Below are 24575 nucleotides of genomic sequence, written 5' to 3' on the forward strand. Positions count from 1 at the left end.
GTGGCAACTGCTGGCAATACACCCGCCCAAGGCCCAGTATCAGCGAGGGACCCAAGCCACAGATGAGTGGCAGCAGGATGGGGCTCACAGGCAGGGGCTGCAGGAGAGCAGAGGGGAAGCTGGTCGGCACCAGGGGGCAGGGGAATGGTTTTCAGCAGCTGCCCTCCTCCCATTGCCAGGTTCCCCAATCAGGCACTATGCCTGATAATGAGGGCTCCCTGCCCCCACCCAGGAGCTCACAAGCAAACCCAACAGGGTTTTGCTTTATGGAATCTCCGCACGGCATGTGGCCCACCCATCGCTGCTTGAATACCAGCAGCAGTGGAATGAGGCCCTTCAGTGGGCATTAATTGCCCACTTCAGCACCTCAATTGGTTGGGGGTGGTGGGGGGGGGGGAGGCGGGAAGACTGCTCACAAGCCTTCCCACCCCAGACTTAATTGGGGCAGAGGCAGGATGGTGGCGGGGTCTCCACCCAGCTCTCCCACCCCATTAAATGCCCCCGCCTCCAAATTAGCCTCAAGAGCAGGCATTAAAATCTGCCGATTTGTGCAGAAAATTGGACCACTTCTCATTGCATGTACTCAGTGTCAAAGACTTTCAGAGCAGCTTCTTCTATACTGTCCCATCAAACACTCTCAGAGCAGGTACAACATGGGATTGATACAGAGTAAAGCTCCTTCTATACTGTCTCATCAAACACTCTCAGAGCAGGTACAGCATAGGATTGATACAGAGTAAAGCTCCTTCTATACTATCCCATCAAACAATCGCAGAGCTGGTAAAAAGAGTAAGGTTCTACACCTTTCAGTGGTGCATTGATAACTGGGAAGTGATTTCATAATGGTTAGCAAGAAATATAAAAATTATTTGGAGGTTACTCTGTCACAGCATAAAATAGACATCTGTAAGAAGGAAGAATTTTCTCAAGATAAACAAACATGACAAAAATGTCATTCATGAAGGTACCTCCTATGATAAGTCTCTTGCATTGTTGATGCTGAATGTAAAGCCCAGCTGAGGAAGTCTTACTTGAAGTCCACAGATTCCCAACCTGGTGTATTCAGGATGTACTGTTCACTCATTAGTCATTAAAGAACTTTGTGGAGAAAATGAGATGAGAGCCATTTGGAACTAGAGGTGATATTTAACTGAGGTGATGGAGGTCTCAGCCACCAGCTAGAAAGCCAGCAAGAGCCCCATATTGCCTCTTTTAGGGAATGCCACATTAAGTACCATTCCGGTACTTAACTAGACAGCGGTGGGCCTTTCCCGGGATCAAGGACACTAGGGGAGTGGGGGGTGCGGGGGGTTGGGGGGGGGGCAGTGAAATTCCCACCTGGTAACAGCTGCCAACCAATCAGAGGCCAGCAGCTCTATTGATCAGCACCGGCACCGGGGAGGCGGTCGCTACTGCTGATACACCAGCCCAAGGCCAAGGATTACCACTGAATCCCAGGCCAGTGATGGTGAGAGGGGGTTGTCATTGGAGGGGGTGGGGGGGTGGGGGGGCTGTCACAGAGGAGGATGGAGGGGCGGGGTCAGCAGCAAGGGCAAGGGGGTGGGTTTCAGTGGGATCCCCTTCCCAGTGCTGGACCACTTGGTAAGGTACTAAGTGCCTTTGAATGAGGGACCCCCCAAGGGAGCCCACAAGCAACACCGTACAGGTTTGCTTGTCACTCAACAGCCCCCATGGTGAGCCTTGGCTAACGCCAACAGCGGTGGGATGAGCTCCTTAATTGGGTATCAATTGATGATGGGGTGGGTTGGCAGCTGAGTGTCCATCCACCACCCTCCAAAATGACCTCCCACCACCAAACTCACCATAGGCAAGGGAATTAAATTCTGCCCTCAGTGTGGTGGGGTAGACAGCACCCATGGAGCTGTACCCCAGCATGAATCATTAGATGCTGACTTTGTGAGAGAGTAAATGGGTTAATGGAAGTTAATGGAATTAAAAGTCAAGACAGATGTAAAATGAGCTGTTGACTTACTATCACCCATTTTATACCATTGCACAAAGTCAAGATCTACCCCAGTGCCTTTGAGGGAAGAGAGGAACAAAAGAGAAAATGGAACAGAGCAAGCTTACTTTCAGGTATTTCAGAGCCTGGAATAGAAGTTGGACGGAGCTGGGGGTGGGGAGCTGGGGTGGCCGGGGGTTGGGGGGGTGTGGGCGTGGTGCTCGCTCTCAAACTGATAGTTTCACATTTCCCTGGTACTGATTGTGGGGGAGGTGCACACTAAGCCTTTCAAAAGCACTTCACTGCCTCACTGGGGAAACTATGGCAGACTCAGTCATGGCCTGCAGGAAGCCTTTTCCTCCCTGAATCTGTGCATCTGAATCACTGTGTCAACCAATAGTCTTCTTCCAATTGGGGCAAGGGAGCCACGGTAAAGGCCTTCTCCCTGCCTGACTGCTTGTTACCATGCCTCAGTTCAAACATTCAACTGTTAAAATGTGGATTCAAAGCACAAAGTCCAAAGTTTTAGGCCAGAGCAGTTTTTCAAAAACAAAGTGAAAGAGTTCTTCCAGTGACTTAGCTAACATTTCTCACTCAGGCCAAACTGAACTCCTTGGCCATTCTTATTTCTGACTGTGGCATTTTTTTTGGTTGGAAAAATATACTTTATTCATTAAATATCTGAAAGAACATTGCAAAACATTTCAAAGTGGCCATTACAAAAAGTGGATTCATATTCAACTTTTCCACATAGATCATGAGGCACTTCCATACAATCAATGAACATTACAGACATTTCAATATGGTCATTATAGTCAGTCAGACAGTGCAATGGTATTGGAGTTATCGACATACATCATGTTGCACTCTGAGGTGCTTCAATACAATTATGATACATTTCATATTCACTGCATATATTCATTGTGAGTCGTACAGCCCGAGGGGTCTATACAATTCCCAGCCCCTTGGTGCACTATGGCAGAAAGGCCTTAGAGAGCGACCTTTCTCCTTGCGGCAGCTGCCACAAGCTTTAGTGCGTCCCTCAGCACATAGTCCTGGACCTTGGAATGTGCCATTCTGCAACACTTAGTCGGGAACAATTCTTTGCACTAGAAGACCAACAAGTTTCAGGCAGACAGAGAGCGTATTTCACCAAGTTGATGATCCTCCAGCTGCTGTTGATGTTTCTTTTGGTGTGCGTCCCTGGGAACAGCCTGTAGAGCACAGAGTCCTGTGTCACAGAACTACTCGGGATGAACCTTGACAAAAACCACTGCATCTTTCTCCAAACCTTCTTTGCAAAGGCACATTCCACAAGGAGGTGAACAACGGTCTCTTCCCCACCATAGCCACCTCGAGGGCAACGTGTGGAGGTGGTGAGACTCCTGGCGTTTAGGAAGGATTTGACGGGGAGGGCCTTTCTCACCACCAGCCAAGCTACGTCTTGCTGCTTGTTGGAAAGTTCTGATGATGAGGTATTCTGCCAAATGACTTTGACAGTCTGCTCAGGGAACCATCCCACAGGATCCACCCTCTCCTTATCCCTCAGGGCCTCTAAGACGTTACATGCCGGCCACTGCCTGATGGACTTGTGTCAAATGTGTTTCTCTACATAAATCTTTCCATGAGGGACAGGTGATACAGCACGGTCCAACTGCTTGGAGCTTTCCACAGCAGCGTGGCCAGACCCATCTTTCACAACACCAGGGACAGGTAGAACCTCAGCAGGTCGTGACATTTGGTGTTTGTGTACCGAGAGTCTACACACAGCTTGATGCAGCCGCACTCAAAGGTCTGGGGCATTTTGTTCTGTGCAACATATCCTTCCAGGTTTGGCTCCATGCTAAAATGCCCTACTCAAAGTAATTTGTTGTATGTGAAGCACTTTTAAAGCTTCTGAAAGACATAATAAGGTGCTCTCTAGATGTGTAACTTTTGAATACTGAATCACCATTGGTACATTCCCCCACCCCACGTTAAGAGGTTACATTAAAGGTAACGTGATTGGCCCACTATACACAGTGCACAGTAAGTCCATCTGAATGAGCCAAGATATTGTAGCAAAGATTGACCTGATCTCATATTAAATATGTCAGCTGATTGAAGCTGCCTGAAGTCTCTTTCAGCATTCCACACTGTGAACTGTTACTATCTACAGACAAAAGCAACCAATATTTATATAGTGCCTTTAATGTAATGAAACATTCCAAGGCACTTCATAGGAGAACTATAAAGTCTGACACCAAGCCATATTAGGAGGTTTTAGATCAGATAACCAAAAGCCTGGTCAAAGAGGTAAGTTTTAAGAAGTGTCTTAAAGGAGGAAAGCAAGGTGGAGAGGCGAAGTGGCATAGAAAGGGAATTCCAGAGCTTGAGGCCTAGGCAACAATTATGGAGCAATTACGATTGGGAATTCACAAAAGGTCAGAATTCGAGGAGTGTAGATACCTCAGAGGATTGTGGGGTTGGAGGATAATACAGAGATAGGGACAGCTAGGGACTCACTTTGGTAACTACATGTTACAGAGACAGCTTCAATCAGCTGATACATTTAATATGAGATCATATCCAACTCTACTACAATGATTTGGTTGTATTTATGTCTCTCTGGTTCGAACATCTGCCTTTTTACATTGAAAAGCGAGGTAATGATTGGATGCCATGGGACCTTTTACATCACCTTGTCATCATTGTTGTGATGTTGGACAAAATGGTGGTGACTCTTTTTCTTGAAACAATTATAACAATCGCTAGGTCATTAAAAGTCAACCATGCAGAGTAGGTGTAATGAGGTCACTTGTAGACACAGAGAAGGTTCTTTCTGTGAAGGAGATGAATGGAATAATTGGATTGTTACCATATTCCAACAGTTTTCACAATCACTTTTTCACCCAGGTTGCCATGGTGAGATTTGAACATCAAGCCTCTGGATGATAACAGCTCTAATTCCAAGAACAAAAACAAAAATACCTGGAAAAACTCAGCAGGTCTGACAGCATCTGTGGAGAGGGATACGGTTGACCTTTCGAGTCCGTATGACCCTTTATCAGAACTAAAAAATATAGAAATGAAATGAAATATAAGCTGGTAGAGGGGTGTGGGACAGGAGGAACTCGATAGGGGGCCAGTGATAGCTGGAGGCCAAGAAGAGACTGCCAAAGTTGTCATAGAAAAAAGGACAAAGGGGTGTTGATAGTGGTGATATTATCTAAAGGATGTGCTAATGGGGACATTAAGGGTAACAAGCAGGACAAGCAAGTGGCAGATGGCCCTAGTGGGGTGGGGGGAAGGGATCGAAATGGGCTAAAAGGTGGAGATGAAACAATAGATCGAAATAAATTTAAAAATAGGTGGGAAAAGAAAAATATGTTAAAAAATTATAAATTATTGGAAAAAGGGGGATCAGAAAGGGGATGGGGATGGAGGAGAGAGTTCATGATCTGAAATTGTTCAACTCAATATTAAGTCCGGAAGACTGTAAAGTGCCTAAATGGAAGATGAGGTGCTGTTCCTCCAGTTTGCGTTGAGCTTCACTGGAACATTGCAGCAGGCCAAGGATGGACATGTGGCATGAGAGCAGGGTGGTGTATTGAAATGGCAAGCGACAGAGAGGTCTGTGTCATGCTTGTAGACAGACCGAAGGTGTTCCACAAAGCAGTCACCCAGTCTGCATTTGGTCTCTCCAATGAAGAGGAGACCGCATTGGGAGCAGAGCATGCAGTAGACTAAGTTGAAGGAAGTGCAAGTGAAGCACTGCTTCACTTGAAAGGAGTGTTTGGGCCTTTGGACGGTGAGGAGGGGGGAAGTAAAGGGGCAGGTGTTGCACCTTCTGCGGTTGCATGGAAGGGTGCCGTGGGAGGGGGTTGAGGTGTAGGGGGTGATGGAGCTTCCAGTGAAGCTCAACGCAAACTGGAGGAACAGCACCTCATCTTTCAACTAGACACTTAACAGTTTTCTGGACTTAATATTGAGTTGAACAATTTCAGATCATGAACCCTCTCCTCCATCCCCATCCCCTTTCTGATCCCCTTTTTCCAATAATTTATAATCTTTTTACAAATATATTTTTCTTTTCCCACCTATTTTTAAATTTATTTCGATCTATTGTTTCATCTCCACCTTTTAGCCTAGTTCAATCCCTTCCCCCCACCCCACCCCCACTAGGGCCATCTGCCACTAGCTTGTCCTGCTTGTTACCCTTAATGTCCCCATTAGCACCTCCTTTAGATAATATCACCACCGTCAACACCCCTTTGTCCTTTTCTCTATGACATCTTTGGCAGTCTCTTCTTGGCCTCCAGCTATCACTGGCCCCTTATCGAGCTCCTCCTGTCCCACACCCCTCTACCAGCTTATATTTCACCTCATTTCTATATTTTTTAGTTCTGATGAAGGGTCATACAGACTCGAAATGTCAACTGTATCTCACTGTATCTCTCTCCGCAGATGCTGTCAGACCTGAGTTTTTCCAGGTATTTTTATTTTTGTTTTAGATTTCCAGCATCCACAGTATTTTGCTGTCAGCTCTAATTCCTATGGGTTTTTAGTGTCAAGAGTGAGAGAGGGTAAACAAAAATCATCAGACCCATCAAGATCATCAGACTCATCAAGGCCCTCCTCTCACCCAGACACACCCATTCTTATTTTGCTCCTGAGACAGGCAAGAAAAAGGGTATAGCCTGCAGCAATTCAAAAATTCTGTGAAATTTCTCTCTGACTCTTCACCATCACACAGAGAGCCAGGAAGCCATTACTCATTAGTGAGACCAAGTATGGACAGCTGTGTGCAGCTGTAGTCTTTCTATTTCAAAGCAGCAATGCAGCAAAAGGTGACTAGATGAATCATAGAACTGAGGGGGCAGCGCATGAGTAAACTAAAAGCATTTTTTCTTCTTTTGATTGAGTTGTTAAACAACTTGCTCATCCTCTACCACTGCAGCCTCCAATTATTTCTTAACTTAGTCCGAAGTTTCTGTCTCCACTCTCTCTCTGGGGGTTACTCCAAGTGTTTATTATTCGCCATGTGAAGAAAGAATTTCCAGTATCATTTTTGCCATTTGCTAGTTTGAACTTCTGTCTGTTTGCCCTACTCAGGCACTTTTAAGTTATGCTCTGCAATTACCTTCTTCTTTCCATTTACTATCTGATGTTCCTGCGTAAGATCACCCCTCACTGCCTTTTTGCCAGGCTGAAGAACCTAAACCTCTCCTTTCTCACAACCAGATTCCAAAGACCTGAGGCCAACCATGTGAAAAGAGGAAAATAGGGTGTTAACCCCATGTCAAAATGGTACTCCTTTCACCGCATGCACGTACTGACCAATGTGAGTCATTTAACAAGGGCTGATTATTCCCCTCCTTAATTCAGGAGCCAATTTCAACACCCTGAGATCAAAAGGTAGATGCAATGAAGAAGGCTGTTCAGAAAGAATCAACTATTTATTCCCCCACCACATCAGCCAACTATTCCCAATGTGTACCAGCTTCGGCTGTCACAGTTTCAGACCTTGTTTCCTTTAATTCCCAGATATCTCGAGTTGCCCACCCTGATGTTCTGATTTAGGATTTAACCACCAATCAGGCAGCAGCACTAAGAACAGCTCTTTCTATAACCATTAGAATACTAAAATACCAACAGGACAAAGTAGCAAATAAACACAAATGGAACCTGGTTATCTGATTTTCAAGGTCAGATTGCCAGCTCCCAGGGTTGGATTGCCAAGGTCCAAGGCTGGATTGTCAGGACTCATGGTTGGATATCCAAAACTCAGTGCTGGGTTGCCAAGGTTCAGATTCAAGTGCCAAAGTCAGGGTTGAAATGGCTCACATAACATAGCAGTTTATGTCTACATACAGTAAGACTTGGTCAATATCCAGGCTGCTAAGTGCAAAGGTCAGACAATGACAATCCCCATCAGGAAATAGCCAAACCCATCTCCCCAATGTATTCAATGCCATTACCATTGTTGAATCCTCCACCTGGGGTCATCATTGAGCAAAAACCTAATTGGCCATCCACATAAATACTATGGGAAAAATTTGCCCTCCATAAGGGGCGTTGACCACTGTCACATGAGTTGGGATATGTCAAAGAATTATTTAAAAAATTTTAATTAAATTTTAAAACCCATCATGAAATCTCATCCCACTCATGGATGAAGTTACATGAAAAATGCTGCCTGGGCTCTTCGCCTGCCAGCCAACATTAAGGTTGGACAGGCAGCTCATTTAACTGCTTTAATTAGTTTTTAACAGGCCTTAATAGGCCGTTGACAGTTCGGCGGGCGCGCAGCCAAATCTAAATGATGCACGGTGACGTCGGGACACCCGCCTGACGTCACTGCATGTCATTTTACACATCGATGAGCAGGCCCCGCCTCATTGCCAACCGGAGAATTCTGCCCTATGGGTACAAGAGCAAATCAGAGGTTGGATAATCTGCAACAAGTTACTCATCCTCTGACTCCTAAAACATCTACCACAAGGCACGAGTATTATGGAATACAAGTGTGTGTCCATGTGTCTGGATGAGTGCATTTCCTACCACACTCAGAAAGCTCAACATTATCAAGACAAAGCAACCTGATTGATCGTCATCCCATGCACCAACTTAAATATTCATTCCCTCCACCATTAGTGCACCATGGCTGCCATGCTTATCATTTATAAGATGCACTGCAGCAATTCACCAAGGTTTCTTCAAGAGCACCTCCCAAAACTGCAATCTCTACCACCTGGAGGGACAAGGGCAGCAGGCACATGGAAACATCCAAGTTCCCTTTCAAGTCATACACCATCCTGCCTTGGAAACATATCACTGCTGCTTCATTGTCACCGGATCAAAATCCTAGAATTCTCATGCTAACAGCACAGTGGGTGTGTTTACACCAATGGACTGCAGCAGTTCAAGGCAGCGACTCGCCACCACCTTCTCAAGGGCAATTAGGGAGAGCTATAAATGCCCGCATTGTCAGTAATGCACAAGTCCTGCGGATGAATGAAAAAAAACAGGGCTGAATTGCTAAGGTGCAGCGTCTGGATTTCCAAGGCTCACCTTGCCATAATTCAAACAGGTCCACAGATTGCCTTTGCCCCACAGTCTGGACATCTCTATTTCAATGATTCCCAAGTTTTTAGCTGGGTCACCCTATCCAGTACCCATCCCAAGCACTGGGCAATCTTTAGCCACCTTTCTGACACTATGTAGACATATAAGTGCCATTCTCCTATGTGGGGTCCTCCACAGACAATGGCCTTCTCTGGTTGTCAACCTCACCAGGCCAGTTGGTTTGCTTCAGTGATAATGTTGCATTGAGTCCAAGGGCAGCTTTTGTAGGAGCAATTATTTCAACAATAATTGAAGATTAAATTTGAGACCCTAGGTTTGTATATTCATTTATTTTTTTCAGCATTTAGCCGTGCTAGCAAGGCTGGAACTTACGACCGATCCCGAGAAGTTGCTGAGTACAGTAAATACTTTTACAGATGGTGGCCGGATACATTAAGAATCAACCACATCATGTGGAAACTGGAGTCATATGTAGACTCAGAGGATCCCTTCCCTTCATTAGTGACCTACTTGGGTTTTTGACAACAATTTGACAGGTTTGAGGTTCATTTTGTCCAGTCTCGGCCCATAACTGACCAGATTTACAGAATTGAGTTTCACAATTTGTCCTGTGGGGATTTGAAATACCAAACTCTGGATCACGGGCCCGGGTACAGCACCTAGTACCAGTTACTGCAATAGACAGGAATATGTCTGCTTTATCAAGCAACGTTCTCATTGGAGCAACTTTCTGTCAACTGTAAATAAATATCAACAACGCGGCGCCCTGCCACAATCATCCACTCACTGCCTGTGCTGAGTCAAGTGATCATTATAGAGCAAGGTGACTGGCTGCTGACAGTTACAACTGGCCTCAGTACCACTGGGCCAAGAAGCTGGGGACAGAAACAGCTTGAACCCATGCTCCTGGTCACCACATTGGGACACTTGCTCAAAAATAAATGCTAGCTAAGGGGTTAGGATCAGATGATGCCCTCTGACAAATAGCCCAACAAGACTTGCTACCTAGGTGCACATAAGGTGGATGCTCCCTTGGCAGTGAGAAACCAGAGTACATGGAAATTATACTCTGGAAAAAAGCGCCTACAGAGGAACCCAGTGGTCCAGTCACTTTGCTCAATGAGTAGCTGATCAAAACAGAACAGGGAGGTCCAAGGTTCAGATGCCTAGTCTGTACAGCATTGTCAGCTCTCAACTAGGACATAGGAACTGCAGTAGGCCATTCAGCGTCTCAAGCCTGTCCCATCATTCAACTGAATCATCACTGATTTGTCACATTATCAGTGTCCATTTACTGATCCTATCCAGTAACTGGAGGGTGAAAAGAATGAATAAATAAAGATTATAAGGGCAGGGATGGGATGGCTTCTCTAGCCTTCAGAAGAGATGAGGATAAAACTAGGTGGAGAAAATGCATCATGCACGAAAATCTTTCACAGAATCTCTGGCTAATTTTGAACAGCTATTCAGCAACTCGTCTCCATGGAAACCACAGGCCGAGGCTGGGTCACGCCTACTTAATCCCTTCACGAGCCAATTCCCAGCATTACATTTTATGCATCTGATTGACAGAACCTTGATTGACAAGAGGTGGCAAAACATTTGCTTTGAAAGTTGTTTCTCTTCATCACATGCGGAAAACAAGAAAGGTCAACAATGACAGGATTCCTTAATTAGATTTCACATAAACTGCTCTTTCATTATTGATTACACAGAGAGCACTGTCTATCTCTGTGCTAATGAGCATCCTGCACAGACTCGATAAACACCCCACTGAAGGGCCTATTCCCAATCGGTAATATAGCCTGTGTCCTGTTGTGCCAAGTTCACTCAGGAGTGAATTCAATGAGTGCAACCACTGCAAATTCTGAAGAATGAAATTCTTCATGAAGCCAAATGCCCAAATTGTCCTCCTGTTCATTTATTTGATTTGTTCTTGGGATAGTAAACTAGGTTGAATAAACATATTTAAACAATGTAAAGGAATGCTTGCTGTTGCTTCAAAAATGACAGGAATTAATGTAAAAATGTAAAAATTTAGCTTGCTTCCTCAAGGGGAGTGATTAACGCAGAGCAATAAAGGAATAGGCCAGATACAGTCAGACAGAAGAAGAGGGGTAATATGAACAGAGAAAGAGACAGAGAGAGATATAATATATGTAGAGAGGGGAAGGGGTAATATGAATGTAGGGATAGGGGTAATGTAGTGAGAGTGGGTTAATATCTACAGGGAGTCCGTTGGGGGTGTTAATATTGACAGGATATCTCAGGGAAAGTGTTAACATTTATAGTATGCCTCTGGGAGTGTGTTATTATTAGCAGTGTGTCTCGTTGTGTGTGATAATATTGACAGGGTGTCTCCCAGGTGTGTTAACATTTGAAGGGGGCCCACGGGAGTGTGTTGTTCTTAACAGTGTATCTCTGGGAGTGTGTTAATATTAAGAGGGTGTCTCGGGGGGGTGTGTTAATATTAGTAGTGTGTCTCTGGACATGCATTAACATTTGTAGGGTGTCTCTGGGAGTGTGTTAACATTGATACTATGTTTCTGGGAGTGTGTTAATATTAGCAGTGTGCCTTTGGGTGTGTGTTAATATTATCAGGATGTGTCTAGAAATGTGTTATTATTGACACGGTCTCCATGGGGGAGAATTTTCTTCCCATTGGGGGGGCTGAGCAGGAGTGGGCACAGGCGGGAGCACAGCCGATCGCCGCCCGCGATTGGCTGCACACCGCCATTTTACGTGGGCAGGCCAATTAAGGCACACCCAGGGTGACGCACAGCCGGAAGCGCTGAGCGCTCCCTGTGCAGGTGAGGTGGGGTAGGCTGAGTCAGGGCATGCACGCGAAAGAGAGCAGAAATCTCCCTGAGGCACAGAGCTGCCTCAGGGAGCTTAATTTAATTATTTTATTTATTTCAATTTTGCATTAAGAAGAAAAAAATTTCAGACATGTCCCCTCATTTGACAGTGTCACATGAGCTGCGACACGTCAATGAATTTTACATTTTTTTTTGGTAAAATATACTTTATTCATAAAATATCTGGCAGAACATTCCAAACCATTTCAAAATTACCATCAAAAAAGTACAATCATATTCAATTTTTACAACGTGTATCACGAGGTGCATCAATACAATCAATGAATACTACAATCATTTGCAGACAATCATTTTGAGCTGTACAGGCTTAGGGGCTCTCAACAGTTCCCAGTCCCTCGGTGCCCTATGGCAGAAAGGTCTTAGACAGCGACCCTTCTCCATTGCGCCTTTGCGGTGGCTGCCCCAAGCTTTAGTGTGTCCCTCAGCACGTAGTCCTGGACTTTGGAATGTGCCAGTCTGCAACACTCGGTCGGGGACAACTCTTTGTGCTGGAAGACCAACAAATTTCAGGCAGACCAAAGAGCGTCTTTCATTGAGTTGATGATCCTCCAGCTGCAGTTGATGTTTGTCTCGGTGTGTGTCCCTGGGAACAGCCCGTAGAGCACAGAGTCCTCTGTCACGGAACTGCTCGGGATGAACCTCGACAGAAACCACTGCATCTCTCTCCAGACCTTCTTTGCATAGGCAAAATCCACAAGGAGGTGAACAACAGTCTCGTCCCCACCAAAGCCACCTCGAGGGCAATGGACAGAGGGGGTGAGACTCCTGGCGTATTGGAAGGACCCGACAGGGAGGACCTTTCTCACCACCAGCCAAGCTACGTCTTGGTGCTTGTTGGAAAGTTCTGGTGATGAGGCATTCTGCCAAATGACTTTGACAGTCTGCTCGGGGAACCATTCCACAGGATCCAGCCTCTCCTTTCCCCACAGGGCCTCTAAGACATTACGTGCCGACCACTGCCTAATAGACTTATGGACAAAGGTGTTTCTCTGCATAAATCTTTCCATGAGGGACAGGTGGTACGGCACGGTCCAACTACTTGGAGCGTTCTGCAGCATCGTGGCCAGACCCATCCTTCGCAACACGGGGACAGGTAGAACCTCAGCACGTAGTGACACTTGGTGCTTGCATACTGAGGGTCTACGCACAGCTTGATGCAGCCGCACACAAAGGTGGCCATCAGTATGAGGGCAATGTTGGGCACATTTTTTCCCCCTTTATCTAGAGGCTTGGACATCGCGTCCCTGAGGACACGATCCATTTTCGACCTCCAGATAAAGCGGAAGATGGCTCGGGTGATCGCCATCGCACAGGAGTCTGGAATGGGCCAGACCTGCGCCACATACAACAACAGCGAGAGTGCCTCACACCTGATGACCAGGTTCTTACCCGCAATGGAGAGGGAGCGTCGCTCCCACATGCCCAGTTTTCTTTTCACCATAGATTCTCGCTCCTTCCAGTTTCTAACGCATGCCCAGGTCCCTCTGAACCATATGCCCAGCACCTTCAGGCCGTCAGCCTTGACGGTGAGGGGGACAAAGGATCGGTCAGCCCAGTTCCCAAAGAACATGGCCTCACTCTTCCCACAATTTACCTTGGCTCCCGAGGCCAGTTTGAACTGGTCGCAGATGTGGATCAGTCTGCGCACCGACAGCGGATCTGAGCAGAAGACGGCTCATCGTCCATGTACAGGGAGGCTTTGACTTGAGTGCCTCCACTGCCTGGGATCGTCACTTCTCTTATGCCCGGATCCTTCCTGATGGACTCAGCAAAGGATTCTATGCAACACACAAACAGGACAGGGGAGAGAGGGCAGCCCTGCCTGACTCCAGATTTAATTGGAAAACTATCTGATTCCCACCCATTGATTGAGACTGCGCTACTGATGTTAGTGTAGAGCCGTTAGATCCAATTGCGAATTCCCTGCCCAAACCCCATTTTGGAGAGCACATCTACCATGTCGGTGTGCGATATTCTGTCAAAGGCCTTCTCCTGATCCAGGCTGATGAGGCAGGTGTCCACACCCCTGTCCTGTACATAGGCAATCGTATCCCTGAGCAGCGCGAGGCTGTCAGAGATCTTCCTGCCCGGCACAGTGCAGGTCTGGTCAGGGTGGATCACCAATTCCAGAGCGGACTTGACCCGATTGGATATAACCTTGGACAGAATCTTATAGTCCACATTCATCAATGAAATGAGTCGCCAATTCCTAATTTCCTCCCCTTCCCCCTTGTGCTTGTCGATGAGGGTGATGATGCCTTTCCTCATGGATTCTGACATGCTGCCGGCCAGGAGCATACTCTCGTACACTTCTAGCAGGTCTGGGCCGATCCAGTCCCACAGAGCCAAATAGAACTCCGCCGGCAAGCTATCGCTTCCGGGAGTTTTACTCTTCTCGAAGGACTCAAGGGCCTTAGTCAGTTCGTCAGGAGTTAGCGCTTTGTCCAGGCTCTCCCACGTACTGTCGTCCAAGACCTCCGTGATAGAGGACAGGAAGGACTGGGAGGCCGTGCTATCTGGGGGCTTCACGTCATACAATCCGGCATAAAAGGATTTGCTGATCCTCAAAATGTCGGAATGCGATGACTTTACTGAGCCGTCTTCTTCTTCAGGCTGCTGATCATAGAGCTCTCTCTGTGTACCTTTTGGAAGAAAAAACGTGAGCACATCTCATCCTGCTCCACGGAGCAGACTCTGGAACAGAAGATGATCTTGGAGGCCTCCGAGGCAAAGAGCAAGGCTTGCTGGCTCTTCACCTCTTGGAGTTCCTCCTTGACATTGACCTCCATCGACTGCAGCCGGAGCAGATTCTGCATGTTTTTCTGGAGTCGGGACATTTCCCTCTGTTCCTTTCTGGCTTTCTGGGTGCCTTTGAGGATGAAAAACCTCTTGATGTTTCCCTTGATCGCTTCCCACCAGTGTGTCAGTGACTCAAAGAGGGGTTTTACGGTTCTCCAACCTTTGTAATCCCTTTTGAGCTCCTCAATGTTCTCTGGGGTCAGCAGTTGCACGTTTAGCTTCCATGCCCCCACTACCCACCTTCTGGTCTTCCTCTCAGTGGCAGTCAGCCAGTAGGAGGCAGTGGTCAGAGAAGAACACCAACTCGACGTCGGTGGATCTGACTGCGAACGCTCGGGACACAAACAGGAAGACCATCCTGGAACGGACGGACCTGTCTGGCCATGACCAGGTGTATCTATGCTGTGCTCCATCTGCAGGGTTGCTGAAGACATTGTGCAGCTTGGCATCCTTAACTGTTTCCATCAGGGATCTGGACGTCGCATCCAATCTGCTGTCGGCCCTGCCGGATCGTCCAGCCGCATCGATGATGCAGTTGAGGTCACCGCCCAGAATGACCAGCCTGGAGGTCACCAGCAGCAGTGGGAGCTGCTGAAAAACCACCAGCCACTCGGCCTTTTGTGCTGGGGTGTACACATTAATTAACCAGAGTGGAGCATTCTTGTACATTACGTCTGCTATGAGGAGGCACCCACTCACCACCTCCTTAACCTGGGAGATGGTGAAGTTGCCTCCCCACAGCAGAATACCCAGTCCAGAGGAACAAGGGTCGTTTCCGCCCCACCAGATCGATGGCCCTTGGGACCACCATCGTGACCATTGTCTGTAGGAGCTGAGGTGCGATATCGCACATTCCTGCAGAAACAACAGGTCAACTTTGACCTTGGCAAGGTAGTCCAAGGTCGCAACACATCACATAGTAGATTTAATGCTATGCACATTTATGGATACAATCTTTACACCCATTTTAAAGCATTTATTCTCTTACCAAACCTGTTGTCTCTGAGATTCCCAGACCTTTGATCTGCTCCTTCTTATCCATAGTGTGCACAAATTGCCTCATTTTGGATGGGCTGAGGAAACTGTCCTGAACCTCCCCATTGGAGATGTTCTGCTCAGGTGGCATCTGGGGGTTCGTGCAGAGAACGGGATTTGAAATTTCCTCTGTTGGAGAAGCTTCTCCAATCCTCTCCCCTCTAGGGCACTGCTGCTCTCGGCTTCCCGGAGCTGGGGTGCACTAAGCGCCTCACTGCTCCCAGATTCCTGGGGCTGGGGCACGCTGGACTCTTCGGGTTGTGGGCAAAATTGGGGCGCGCTGGTCTCCTCATTGTCTCCAATGTTCTGGAGCTTGGGTGTCTCGTCCTCCAACTCCCTAGAGCTTTGCCGTTTCTTCTGTAGGTGCCGCCCTGGCACTTCTTCATCCGAAGAGCAGCTGCCCTTGTCATCCGTGTCGGATGGGAGACGCTTCCTGCCACTTGTCTGGGAAGTGGCTTGGTCCCTTCTTAGTCCCTTCTTTTTGGCTCTCTTCACCAGCTGCTACACCTCCTGCTGATTTTCCGCTGCTGCCTCCTCCTCCATTGATTCACTCTCCTGTGGAGTGGGAGGTTCAGGGGGCAGTGCTGTTGAATGGCTGTCTGCTGCCTCAATCTTTTCCTCCACCTTGTCTCTCTTCCTGTCGTCCTTTGTCCCATTGTTCTCACTGGGGGTCATGGTGGTTGGAGTGTTGCAAGTGTCCTTGGTAGTAGTGACACGAAGCATTTCTTCTGCTTCCCCCTCGTTGGCTTTGGCTGCCTGTGCATAAGTGAGGCAGCGTTCGGGGCAGGTCCTGTAGAGGTGACCTGCCTCGCCACACAGGTTGCAGCACTTAGTCTGTTTGTAGTCCTTTGTCTGCTGCCCTTCCTGTTTGCAGTTCTTGCAGAGGAGGGCGCTGCAGTTGGCTGCCACATGACCAGACTTGCCGCACGAGCGATAAAGTTTGGGTTGCGCAGCATAGGCTAGGTAGCCACTGCTTCCCCCGAAAGCGAAGCTGGAAGGAGGGTGGAAGATGGCTCCCTTACCGTCGGTCTTGAGCGTGACCTTAACCTGGCGTTTGCATGTCCAAATCCCAAAGGCATCTCTAACCTCGGTGCAGCTCCCAACCTTGACGACATACCTGGCGAGGAAGGTGAGCATGTCGGCGACAGGGACATGGGGGTTGTAGAGATGCACAGTCACCACACGGTCCCATTGCAACGGCAGAGCAAAGAACACCTCCACCGTCAGGATCTCCATCTCCGGCTGGTCTCTCTTTTCCTCGAACACCTTCAGGAACTTGACGCGAGCTACCACACACTTGAAAGTCACGTCGAAACATCCAGCGCTGGGGAAGTCTTGCAGGGAGTAGATCTCCTCCGCTTCAAATCCACACGCCTTCAACAGGATCCGCTTGATGAAATCTCATGGATGAAGTTTCATGATAAATGCAAAGACCTGGGCTCTTTGCCTGCCCGCCAACCTTAACGGAGCTGCCCGTCCAACCTTAAGTCTCTTAATTAGTTTTTAAATGGTCTCAATAAGCCTTTGGCAGTTCGGCAGGCGTGCAGCCGACTTCAGTGCGCGCCCGCCAAACTGAAAATCAGAATCATTTTATGCGTTGGTGAGTGGGGCCCACCCCCACATGCCAACCCAAAAATTCTGGCCAATGGAATGTATTAATATTCACCATTAAATTATTAAAAACCAATACTTAAAATCCAACTTGCTAAATGAAAAAGGGAGGTCCCAGAATTGATATTTTTCAGTTCATCAGTTAAAACATAGACACCAGAAGGATATAAGCTGACTGAAGTAGTACTTACTGACATTAAGAGAACAGGCTTCAATTCCATCATTGCCTCCTGATCCAAATGTGATTGGAAGCTGACCTCTCACTAATTGGATTATGGTGGCAGCCAGTGCCTTGAGGGAGGTAGTCACCGTAAAAGCAACAAATGTTTCCAAACTCAAAATTTCAGAGTTTTTATTGAAGATGATGCAGTTGCCCTGTGATTTTCTGATCATTACAGATCATCTCAAACATTGCTTCTTAGCCATCCCCAAAGCCATTGGCGAATGATTCTGCCCCTCGATAAACTGCTCACTTGAGACTCGATGCTGTTACCTCTCATTATCCCGGCCACAATCTCAATGTTGCTGCCTATTCCTCAGCTTGATGGACAAATAGTGGAGGGAAGTAAGGAAGGAAAAATAAGAGAAATGAAAAGACATCCAAGGAAACAGACTAAGGCAACTATGGGAGAGATAGTGGAGTGGTGAAAAAGGCATATGGGACACTTGCCTTTATCAATTGAGGCATAGATTACAAAAGTAGGGAGGTCATGTTGGAACCTTGGTGAGGTCACAGCTGGAGTACAGTGTGCAGTTCTGGTCACCACATTATAGGAGGGATGTGATTGCACTGGAAGGGGTGCAGAGGAGATTTACCAGGATGTTGCCTGGGGCGAAACATTTAAGTTATGAAGAGAGGTTGGATAGACTTGGGTTGTTTTCGTTGGAGCAGAGAAGACTGTGGGGCAACCTGATCGAGGTATACAAAATTATGAGGGGCATGGATAGGATGGACATAGAGCAGCAGTTCCTGTTAGTTGAAGGGTCAGTCACAAGGGGACATAAGTTCAAGGTGAGGGGCAGGAGGTTTGGGGGGGATGTGAGGAAAATCTTTTTTAGCTAGAGGGTGGTGACGGTCTGGAATGCGCTGCCTGGGAGGGTGGTGGAGGTGGGTTGCCTCACATCCTTTAAAAAGCACCTGGATGAGCACTTGGCACATCATAACATTCAAGGCTATGGGCCAAGTGCTAGTAAATGGGATTAGGTAGGTAAGTCAGGTGTTTCTCACGTGTTGGTGCAGACCTGATGGGCCGAAGGGCCTCTTCTGCACTGTGTGATTCTATGATTCTGATACAGCAAGGGAGGACAGAGGGTATATAGGAGAAAGAGAAAAACAAAGGAGTGAAGGAGAAAAAAGTGAAAGGTGTGACAAGTAGATAGGTTCTGGTACAAATGTTGTTTGAACATAATTATTGAAACACTTTTTCATGTACTTGCCATTTACATTTGTTCCAGAGGATGGTGTCACTATACCCACCTCCTTTTCCGAAGTTTTTTGTTTTCAGTTTTTAAGGAGTACACCTTCTTTGCAAAGAAGACAGTGAGCATGAAGAGGAGCAGGATCACCACTGCTGAGGAGCCAACTGCTATACACATCACTTGAAACTCTGTGATGATAAACTCACATCGACTCCCTTTGTGCCAGATGTAGTCCTGAGCGTTACATCTGTAGGAAGAACAAGGCGCAGTGTAAATATTAGATTTGGCTTCTGGTCCTCTGCCTTTTACAGACTTGGCAACACCTGTGGTTGATGAGATAAGGCTCTTGCACATTATGGAAGCAGGCCTCTCCCAGAATTTATAACTGAAATGAAAGCCTTCTACTTCCACAATAGGCCACATAGTTCTAACAGTGAACAATGACTGCTCAGATAGACATGCTATGTGGCCTTCTTTTTCTACTTTTAGTCTCTGGGGTCAGAAAATGGAACCAAATCCAAGGATTGGAAAAGTAAATAGAGGAGTGGAGCAGAAGAAAAGAAAAATGAGAGGGGGAATACAATAAATGCAGCCTTGCTTGTCTGTGAGGACAGAGCCAGTTTTTGTGCAAAGGTAATAACTCTGGAGTATGGCTCTTAATTACAAATATTCAATTTTTGACAGCTGTGCTGTTATTCCAATCCAGAAAGTGAGCTAAGGAAGGAATGTTGCCCTGGACACTTGGGAGTGTTCCACTCGTTACTGTGCATCATATCCGGTTCCTATATAGCACATTCTCATCGGCCTCCAAGGGTGTATTTGGAATTGAAATTAAGTAAATCCCTCTTTATACCAGCCCCATATTTGCAGTTTGAATCCAAAGTCAGGGCCAGCCTCTCTTTGGAGGGAAGCAACTAGAGAATCAGCACAAGTGGGAAATTTCACATCACTTCACTTTAACATTGCATCAAACCTGGTTTATCAAGTAAAAAGAGAAAATGCTGGAAATACTCAGCAGGTCAGGCAGTATCAGTGGAGTGAAAAACAGACAATGATTCAGATCTGTGACCTTTCATCAGAATCTGAAATGTTAACTGTTTTTCTCTCTCTGCAAATGCTGCCTGACCTGATGAATATTTCTAGTATTTTCTCTTTTTATTTCAGGTTTCCAGCCTCTGTAGTATTTTGCTTTTGTATTATTGGTTTACAAAGTGTTTGGAGAAGGCTGACCCTTTGGACTCCTGGGGACCTCTTAAATCAACCTGATCTCGGCTGAAGAGCTCATAGAATGGGAAATGCCAGTCCCAATTTAAGCACAAGATATTTACCAATAAAGGAGAACAAAAGAAAATAGGGGATGCAGGAGGGACTATTATCCTGGAAGGGTGTTAAGTGTGTGAAATGATATAGGTGATGGAACAAGAAAGGTAATGGGTTTCAAAAAGAAACTAAGCAGGTTCTTGAGATCAAATGGGATTCAAGGTTATTAAAGAAAGAAAGAACTTGCATTCATATAGCGCATTTAAAGAACCTTGGGGAGTCCCAAAGTGTCTCATTCCTAATTTAGTACTTTTGAGGTGTTGTCACTGTTGTAACAATGCAACAGTCAATTTGCAGACAGCAAAACCCCACAAACAACAAATAAAATGAGCAGCTAATCTGCTTTGGTGGTGTTTGTTGACGATTAAATATTGACCTGGAGAACTCCACTGCTATTCTTCAAATATCTTGCACAACCACTTGATCAGGTAGACAGGCCCTCAGTTTGACAAAATTCAGCACCTCTGACAATGCAGCAATCCTTCAGCACTACACTGGAAGGTCATCTTAGACTATGTGCTCAAGACTCTGGAGTGGGCCCTACAACCTTCCAAATCAGAAGCAAGGGTGCACTAAAGGGAATACAGTGGATGGGTAGGCTAGATTAACAAAAGGCTTTCTCCTGCCTGAACTCGTTATCATTGAAAAATCAGGTGAATAGAGAGAGGCTGGAGTCATATGGAGGCAAGAAAAGGTAAATGAGACTAGGTCCCTTTCTCGGAATAACTTATCAATGAAGAATTTGAGAGCGCTGTGCCCGCATGTTTCCAAATATGTGAAGAGCCCTCTTACAAACAAGATAAAGTTCCAACCAAGTAGAAGCCAAGCAATGATACCTTGCTGGATCTCAAACTGCAGCTACCAATCTCAGTACTGTGTCTGAGCTGCAAGTTCACTCAAAGCCAAATTACTAATTAACATTTTGGGTGCTTACAGAACAAATACAGAATGCTGGTGAAGGTTTCCCAGCCTAAGAGAGCTTTCGTTTCTATTCTTTTCACTCAAGGTCCAAAAATGTTGGCCTCTTGTCTCTTCCCCTAAATCTGACCCGGGGACACAGTTGTACCCTGGTTACCTTTGCCAAGTGACCATTTGCTGGAGGCACCACACCCCAACCCATTCCCAGCAGAGGGCAGGTAGGTAGGGGTGGGATTGTAGGAGGGAGAGTGGAGGGGGCGCTGCCATGCCCATGGTTTACCAGTAATGGGGGCTGTCATGTTACATTTCGGATCTGGAGGCCTGCCTGTGACTCAGGGGTCCCTGAAACCATGTGCCCCACAAAGGCCACCTCCAGAGGCAAGGGCTGCACTCAGTTTAAGACAACCCCTGGCCTCGCGATCGCCCTCTGAGTGGCCTGCCTGACTGGCCCTAGCAAGCCTGCTGAGGCCAGTCAGGCAGGCCATGCCAAAGAGAGAGGGGGCAAGGGTGATCAAGAGGCTGGGGGTGGAAGTTATGTACAGCTGGACATAGCTCTAGTTCAAACAAATCTGGAGCGCTGCATTCAGTTTTGGGCACTGTACCTCAGGAAGGATGCATTAGCCTTGGAAAAAGTGTAGCACAGCTTCAACAAAAGTAAGACTAAAAGGGTTAAATTATGAGTATAGGCTAATAAATTTGTCTTGTATTCTGTTTTGCATTCCCTTGAATCTAGGATATTATGGGGTGATCTAAGCAAGGTGTTTAAAATAGTCAAAGGAATTGAAGGGTAAATAGCAAGGAATAATTTTCTCTGCTGGATCTGCCAGAAAAACTGAGCATAACCTTAGAATTACAGCTAGGCAATTCAGATGTGATATGATAAAGTACTACTTCATACAAAGTGGATAAATTAACTCTCTGTCCCAAAAGCTATTGAGGCTCTGTAAATTAATAATTTGAAAACTGAGATTGATAGGTTTTGATAAGTAAGGGTATTGAGAGTTACAGTACCAAGGCAGGTAGATGGGATTAAGATACAAATGAACAATGGTTTAAATGAATGGTTGAACAGGTTGACGGACTGACTGGCCTTCTCCTGTCCCTAAGCTTATAACTGTGGGACACTGAGGGTGGCCACACCCTCATTTATCTCATCCAGAGACAGCATTCCTCAGGCTCCAGAACAGAGAGAAAGTTGTCCAGGTGTCTTATGCCTGATTAGTTTTTTTAATTCGTTCGTGGGATATGGGTGTCTCTGGCTAGGTCAGCAGTATCCAATGACGTGTCACGCTCACACAGTACAAACTTATGAAGCTATGAAGTATAAGCCTGAAATGGACACTTTCCTGTAACACAAAATGGAGTTGAAAGGTCAGGTGACCCTTATCTTTGCCAGTACACATGGAACTGTAAGAACACTGAACAAATTTTCATGCCTGGATAGGTCTTGGCAAAGTCATTAAAATACAAATACCTACCCCCCACATAGTCATCTATGTCATTTATATAAATGACGAATGGGGGCCCAGCACAGATCCCTGTGGTACGCCACTGGACATGGTCTTCCAGTCACTAAAACAGCCTTCTGTCATCACCCTCTGTCTCCTACAACTAAGCTAGTTTTGAATCCACCTTATCAAATTACCCTGTATCCCATGTGCATTTGTCTCCTTTATTAGTCTCCCATGTGGGACCTTGTCAAAGGCTTTTCTGAAATCCATATAAACTACATCAACTGCACTACCCTCATCTACACACCTGGTCACCTCCTCAAAAAATTCAATCAAATTTGTTAGGCATGACCTCCCTCTGACAAAGCCATGCTGACTATCTCTGATCAAACCTTGCCTCTCTAAGTGCAGATAGATTCACTCCTTCAGAATTTTCTCCAATAGTTTTCCTGCCACTGACGTGAGACTCATTGGTCTGTAGTTCCTTGGCTTATCTCTACAGCCCTTCTTAAATAGCAGAACCACATTTACTGTTCTCCAGTCCTCTGGCTCTTCCCCCGTGGCCAGAGAGGAATTAAAAATTTGGGTCAGAGCCCCTGCGATCTCCTCTCTTGCCTCCCTCAGAAGTCTGGGACACAAATCATCCAGAACTAGAGATTTGACCATTTTTAAGCCTGCTAACACCTCCAATACCTTGTCATTCACTATATCAATTTGCTCAAGAACCTCGCAGTCTCTCTCCCCAAGTTGCATACCTTCATCCTCATTTTCTTGGGTGAAGACGGAAGTGAAGTATTCATTCGACACTCTACCAATGTCTCTGGCTGCACCCATAGATTGCCCCTTGGTCCCTAATGGGCCCTACTCTTTCCCTGGTTATCCTCTTCCCATTGATATACTTATTGAATAACTTGGGATTTTCCCTATTTTTACCAGCCAGAGCTTTCTCATATCCCCTCTTTGCTCTCCTAATTGCTTTCTTAAGCTCCACCCTGCACTTTCTGTACTCCATTAATGCGTCCGCTGATTTGCTCCCCTTGTACCTACTAAAAGCCTCTCTTTTCATTCTCATCGTATCCTGAATATCTCTGGTCATCCATGGTTCTCTGGGCTTGTTCCTCCTTCCTATCACCCTAGAGAGAACATGTTGAGTCTGTACCCTCCCCATTTCCTTTTTGAACACACACCCCCACTGCTCTTCTGTAGATTTCCCCACAAGTAGCTGATCCCAGTCTACCTTGGCCAGATCCTGCCTTGTTTTACTAAAATTGGTTCTCCCCCAATCCAAAACATTTTTTTGCAACTTGCCTATTTCTTTGTCCATAACAAGCTTAAATTGTACCATGCTGTGGTCATTATGACTAAAATGCTCCCCCACCACCACCTCAGCCACCTGTCCGGCTTCATTCCCCAGAATTAGGTCCAGCATTGTGCTGTCCCATGTAGGACCCGCTACATATTGACCTAAAAAGTTCTCTTGTACACATTTCAAGAAATCCACTTCATCCAAGCCCTTAATATTATGTCTATCCCAATTAATGTTAAGGAAGTTGAAATCACCTAATATAATTACCCTATTGTTATTGTTTTTACACACATATTTGCTGCTCAATTTCCTGCTGACTATCTGGGGGTCTATAATAAATATCTAACAATGTGGCTGCCCCTTTTTTATTCCTAAGCTCTACCCACAAAGCTTCATTTGATGCCCCCTCCAAGATATCATCTCTCCCTACTGCAGTAACTGACTCCTTAACTAATAATGCAATGCCTCCTCTTCTTTTACCCCCTCCCCTGTCTCGCCTGAAGATTCTATATCCCGGAATGTTGAGCTGCCAATCCTGCCCCTCCCTCAACCACATCTCTGTGATGGCTACTATATCACAATTCCACATGTCAATCCTCACCCTTAACTCATCCGTTTTACCTGTAATACTCCTGGCATTAAAGTAGAGGCCATCCAGCCTTGCCTTAGTCCCTTGAAACTTAATGCAGCCGTACTCCCTCTGACTTGATTGGTTTACTGTATTATGATGTGTCCCTATTCTGCTAACATTGGGTGTCCCCTCCCCCTGCCAAATTAGCTTAAACTCCTCCCAATGGCACTAGCAA

At 46.3% G+C, this 24575-nt stretch overlaps 1 protein-coding gene across 1 annotated transcript in view; it reads right to left on the reverse strand.

Moving 5' to 3' along the window:
* The window catches only part of LOC121278839 (chondroitin sulfate proteoglycan 5-like), an 83517-nt gene that overhangs the window by 13184 nt on the left and 45758 nt on the right, over window positions 1-24575 (reverse strand). Inside the window, exon 3 of the mRNA XM_041189296.1 lies at window positions 18833-19021. Coding sequence (XP_041045230.1) covers window positions 18833-19021 — 189 coding nt within the window. The remainder of the gene's footprint in view (window positions 1-18832; window positions 19022-24575) is intronic.

The sequence above is a fragment of the Carcharodon carcharias genome, chromosome 6, assembly GCF_017639515.1.
Source record: "Carcharodon carcharias isolate sCarCar2 chromosome 6, sCarCar2.pri, whole genome shotgun sequence".
Lineage (NCBI taxonomy): Eukaryota > Metazoa > Chordata > Chondrichthyes > Lamniformes > Lamnidae > Carcharodon > Carcharodon carcharias.